The 6,000-nt window shown below is 42.8% G+C and overlaps 1 protein-coding gene across 5 annotated transcripts in view; it reads left to right on the forward strand.

Annotated features, from left to right (window-relative positions):
• Positions 1–3,162, forward strand: part of LOC552079 (homeobox protein homothorax) — a 479,885-nt gene extending 476,723 nt beyond the window's left edge. For 3 of the 5 annotated variants that reach the window (XM_016912223.2, XM_026440633.1, XM_006564734.3), the window contains 2 exons: positions 811–976; positions 1,584–3,162. In XM_016912223.2, the coding sequence (XP_016767712.1) occupies positions 811–974 (164 nt within the window). In that variant the 3' untranslated portion in view covers positions 975–976; positions 1,584–3,162. Of the gene's footprint in view, positions 1–810; positions 977–1,580 lie in introns of all 5 variants that reach the window. The other 2 variants (XM_026440631.1, XM_026440632.1) reach the window with 2 other exon arrangements.
• The last annotated feature ends 2,838 nt before the right edge of the window (positions 3,163–6,000 follow it).

Genomic DNA, 6,000 nt, shown 5'->3' on the forward strand with positions numbered 1-6,000 from the left:
GTATTGATGCCCGAGGGTAGGACGCAATCAGTGGCCTTGATTTATCGCGGCAATATACATTAAGATACCGACATTAAAACTAGGGGAGCCTCCCGTGGATTCCTGGCTCCATTACCGCTTACGAAAAGAGAGAGGAGCTGTCGTCGCCCGAAACGGTTCAGTCTATGCTGACGCACGAAGATTGAATCCCAGTTTCGATGTTTCCCCTCCTTCGCCACCCCCGAATGAATCGTTGGCGTCGCATGTGCTTCCGATCCTCGTCCATTTCCAGATTATTAGAGACCACGAATGGAATGAATTTTCAGTTACAGGAAGACGAATTCTTGTATCTATGAAGGTGACATGAACGCGTCCGTGTATAGTCGATATCACGAGCAATTTTTTATAATATCTATTATTTTTTGAAATATCGATTGATACCGGCTATCCACCATTTAACACAGCTCGTTGGATCCTACTTTTTAAACGAAGATCACGAAGAAGACGTTCAAATCAGTTATTGTATTTTCGAAATTTAATTCGATTCTATCTTGAACTTGTCTTATATATCGTTCAGAAATATAATTTTTCAAAAAAACTATATTTACCCTTCGCAATAATCTTCTCAAAAACAAAACTTTTCCAAAACGTACGCAACGACGGATTTGCCACGATCTCTTTTTCACGATCTTCACGACATTCGCTCGAAACATCGTTCGATCTCGAAGGCGGGAACGGATTCGAACGGATGCCACTCGAAGGGAACCGACGAGCTTTTCCAATACCGCCCAGCCGATTAAAGGACAGTGATCTAACCGTAGTAACGTGTAGTATTTCCGCCATTGTCCGCAGGTCCTAGCGGGGCGTACAGTCCCGACCCGACGATGGGCTACATGATGGACGGACAGGCGGCGAGCATGATGCACCGGCCGCCCGGTGACCCCACCTTCCACAATCAGTACCATTACCCAGAGTACTATGGACATCACTTATAAAGGTACGTGGGGTAAAAGTAACTTTCGGTTGTGCGAGGTCACGATTGACCGCGGACGCGTTCCACGGGTCGGGTCAACCCCTGGCCGCCGGTTGATTTGATAATCGTGGTGGCGAGCGACGATGACGATGGAAAGATTGATCGGCCGGAAACGAAGATCGAACGGATGGTTAAATTGGTGAACGTTGATGAAAATGCGGTGTATCGAGAGTCGAGCTCTCTGATACCTGGAATTGTCGCGCGATCAACTTGAATTTTATTATTATTATTATTGGATCCAATTTCGTTCTAAGATTATTTCAATTTTGAAAATTTTGGAATACGCATTGCGTTTGAAAATTTTAAATAAAAAAGAAAGAAAGGAACGAAATGGATCCAATTATACCATACGTTACGATTAAGAGACGAAAAAAAAAAAAAAGAAAGAAAGAAACGGGAGCAACGGCAAATAATATCGTGGAAATTACCGTGGTCGAGACTTCCGGGTGGCGAACGATCGGTGGCAAGAAAATTACACCGAGTCGAAGGTAGCCGTAATTTCTTTCCATCGTCCTCGAATACAGAGCGGTGGCCCATTATTAATACGAGGCGATCTGTCACGTTCCAGCAGTAGTCGCAAATGAAGGTAGACGATGGAATGACGATTCTTGCGGAACGGGAAACGTAGCAGCGTGACGGAAGCGCAGCGTGCTCCGGTTGGCGTTAGAGCGGCAAGGTGCAACGGGGGCAACGAGGAAGCGATTCGCGTCGCCTCCGGCTCGTGATCGACGCGAAGAGGCGAGGAGGAGGAGGAGGAGGAGGATATTTCTCGAGCCGCGTCGCGGTCTCGTCGATGGAGGAATTGGTGCTCGAGAGCCGAGGAGCGCACGATGCGGACAGTCGAGGCGGAAAAGCACGGTCGTCGGTCCGATTCTGGAGGAGGAGGAGGAGGAGCAAAAAGAAGGAGGAGGAAGAAAAAGAGGGAGGAAGAAGAAAAAATCGTGGTATCGAGGTTCGACGGACCTCTGCGAGCCTTCTTCCTTCGATGAAGAGGAAAGACTTGGAGGATTGGGGGTTGTGGACCGACCGAGAGGTTTGTGTTGGTACGCGTGGAACCGGAAGCAAGATGGAGGGAAGGGAAGAAGAAGAAGAAGAAGAAGGAAGAGGAAAGTTGTGGAAGAGGGCGCGGCTTGGTACAAGAGGGGAAGAACGGAGGAGCCGCGAGGAAGGGAAATTCATGTGATTGTTCTGTGTACAAATGTCGCGGTGTAATATTGTAGTGATCGAAGAATTTAAATGTTAAATTTTAATACACGGTCGCGATCGAGCTATTATTAATTAAAAACGATTATTATTAGGAGGAGGAAGAGGAGAAGGAGGAGGAGGAGGAGGAGGAGAATTAACGACGAGGTAACCTCGAACAGAGTGATATAGGCAATTTCTAGCGGGCATGTGTACATTAAAGGGGTGGTAAAAACGTAAAAAAAATTAATATTAATAATAATAATAATAATAATGATACAAATAAAGATAAGGTTAAAAAAAAAATGTAAAACGAAAGTGGTAGAGGGAAGAATTACGAGAAGAGAGAGAGAGAGAGAGAGAGAGGGAGAGAGACAGGGGGGGAGAAAAGGGTAAAAAAATAAAAGAAAAGCGAACCCGGTGCTCGCACGGATCCGTTATACGATAATAGATAGGTGTTCACGTGCTTACGAGAATCGACGAGGAATAATGGAGATTTTTCTAGAGAAAAAGTGCGGAGGGATATGAACGTTCGATGGGACGAACGTTGGGAATTCGACGAACGATCGAATATATGTATATATATATACACACACACGCGCGCGCGCAGATACGCATCCATGTGTATAGATATATACGGGTATAAATAAATAAATAAAAAAAAATATATATATATATATATAGAGAATAAAAAGAATTTTAGATGCGCGATGGGTGCACGTTTTAAAAAATTGACGGATCGTGAAAAAAAAAAAAAGAAAGATGGCATGGAAGAGAATTATAGGAGATCGGTTTTAAACGCTGTATCATCGAAAAATTGCGCATGCGTGCGTAATTGCGGAAGCGTGAGCGGTAATCCGTGATGCTCGGAAACGAGGGGAGCGAGGAAAGGCGCGAGGCTCGACTCGTAAATGATAAAGCAAAGAGGAGATTCGAGGAAAAGGAAGGAGGAAAAGACGCGAGGAGAAGAAAGAGAAACGGAGGAAGAAAACGGCGAGGGAGGAAAAAAGGAAGAAAAAGAAACTTTTTTTTTTTTTTAGGACGTGAAGAATGAAATCGACGCGTGTGCCGGACTCGAGCGTCGACCACATTCACTTGCATATATATATAGGTGACATTGAAATTTGTACAGTTATTAATTATAAATGAATTTACTAATTAAAGGAGGAAATAATTATATATTATAAATATATACATAACTGAAGTAACATGTGCCCCCCTCCCCTGCCCCCCTGCCCCCCCGATTGTAATATGTGTATATATATATATATATACATATATACATACATACATATATATATACATATATATATATATATATATACATATACACAAGCGAGCGTTTTAATTGGAAACGAAATATGGGACGATAATTATTCTCGTGTGTGTTGTGCCGTGTTCTACTGGTGTGTGCGCTATTCGGATGAGAAGACGCGTTGGAAGAAAAAGAAAAAAAAAAGAAAGGGAGACACGAAGAGCGGGGGGAGAAAATGCAAGAACGGGATAAATTACGCTTGACAACAAACACGGGGAAATGGCGAGTGCGTGCGTGCATGTATGCGTGCGTGCGTGCGTGCGTGCGAGTGTGATGAACGCGAGAAAGAGGATAAGTATACGCGAACGATAGTTGGTGAGGGATTATATATACATGTATATATGTATATACATATACACGTATATATATACGAAAGAAGGTGTATATGTATATGTACATATATACAAATAGAACAAAAAAAATATAGATACCTACGAGTGGATCGGACGGTTGTTCATCGTGACACACGGCTCGATGACACACGGCTCGATGACACACGGTCGGATCCCCCTCGTCCCCCACCCCGATCCGACTCCACACTCATGAGAAACGATACACACATCTGACTACGAGCACATACACACACACACACACATATATACGTATGCATACACACAAGTGATACAAAAGAAAGAAACAGAGGCGCGCATGAAACGAGCGTTATTACCTGAGCCCGCCACCGTCTTCTCGAAGGCATCTCGAGGAAAAAAAAAAAGAAAAAACGAATTCGAGACGGGAGAGTGGAAACAACGAGAGATCTAAGTATAACGCATGGCGTGTGAAATAGTTAATCGGGGCCATGGCAAGCGCGAAAAGGATGGAAGGAAACAGGGAAAATTGGCAAGACTCCATGTAAGACGAGAAAAGACTCTCTCTCTTTTCCCATCGTTTCGTTCCTTCCTTCGAGGAGGAGGAGGAGGAGGAGGAAGGTGAAAGGGCGAAGGTAATAAACGAAGAATTCTGTGGACCAGATAGATCCTCGGCGAACGATGGAGGATGAATCGGGAAAGGCGAGGCAATCGTAATTGGAACAGTGGTTGGTTTCTTTCGTTCTTTCGTCCTCTTTGCTTTCTTTATCAAATTAATCAAAGCATAGCGAAATATATTTTCTCGTATCTTGTTGCTTTGTAGATGTGTATATATAAAGAGAAAGAGAGAAAGAGAGAAATTCATTAGCATTCTGCTTTGGTCTTATTTAATCACTTCGCCCCTCGGCTTGATTAATTAAAATATCCTATTTATTAGAAAAAATAAATTATTTCTAAATCGTTTGGAAAATTTTCACGGGCTTTCTAATTTCTAATTTGTTTACGATAAAAGGATAAAAGTCGCGTGGAATTTTTCCAAAAAAAAAACGATACAGATATTTTAATTTTTAAGAGGGGCGTTTGAATAAAATTTCATTAAATAAATGTTCGTTTCCTTTAAGCGTTAATTTCATTCAGTTCTTCTTCTTTTTCTTCTTCCTCCTCTTCTTTTCTATTCTTCTTCCATTCGATTCGAGACGAATTGGCCCGTTGAATCCCTCCGATTTCGCCATCGAAAAGAAGAGAAGCTCGTTGACTCGATTTCTGCATCAAAATGGGGAGGAGAGAAGATGCGGGGGTGGGTGAAATTCTCGAGGATCGTAATCGAACGACGCCGCATCGACGTGCCCCGAGCAAGGGGAGAGAAGATCGGAAACCAACGAGTTCTCGAGTATTGCCAACGATGCAAGATCGACTGTATCTTCGTTGAAATTTTCTCGTTTTCTCCCGAGAGAACAAGGTTGGAAACGAGATGGAATTTCTTGCGGAGGATCCCCACCCCCGGCGAAACTGTCGATCGGTGCTCGAGAATCGATCCAAGTTCCGCAGGGGTCGTCGGAAACGATGCAGCTCGTGAATGTAATCGTCGTGTATATTCGTCGTGGAACGAGTCTTGAAAACTATCCTTGAATCTTATCGTCTAATAAAAGATCGCGAAGATGCGATGGGCCACTTCGATCTCTCACTTTTTCCCTCCACTTTTCGTTTCCTTTTAACCGTGACTTCTTCCCTTTTCCAACAAATTCCAAATCCTCGCTTCAATTTTAATTTCAAAAGTTAAGAAGAAGAAACAGTTATCAACAGAAATTCTCGAGGGAGATAAACGAAAGCAGAGCGAACAAACACGAAGGAAACCGCGCGAAAATTCAAAATCGCTTGGCCCCGATCGTCTTCCAACGATCGAATAGAACATTCGAAAAAAAAAACAAAGGGGGGATTAAAGAACAAAAAAAAAAAAAAAGAATGAGAGAGGCTTCGAAGAAAAAAAAAATAAATAAAAGGGAAACGAATGAAACAAGTAGAACAAAACGAGACAAATTTTATCGATATTTTCAATACGCCCGCATACACGCAAAAATCTTGTATAAAAATTTTAATGTAAACACACTGCTCTTGCCGTGAACCGTGGCATTAAGAGGAAGAGAGAGAGAGAGAGAGAGAAAAAGAAAGAAAGAGAGAAAGAG

This window comes from Apis mellifera, linkage group LG5 (assembly GCF_003254395.2).
Source record: "Apis mellifera strain DH4 linkage group LG5, Amel_HAv3.1, whole genome shotgun sequence".
Taxonomy (NCBI): domain Eukaryota; kingdom Metazoa; phylum Arthropoda; class Insecta; order Hymenoptera; family Apidae; genus Apis; species Apis mellifera.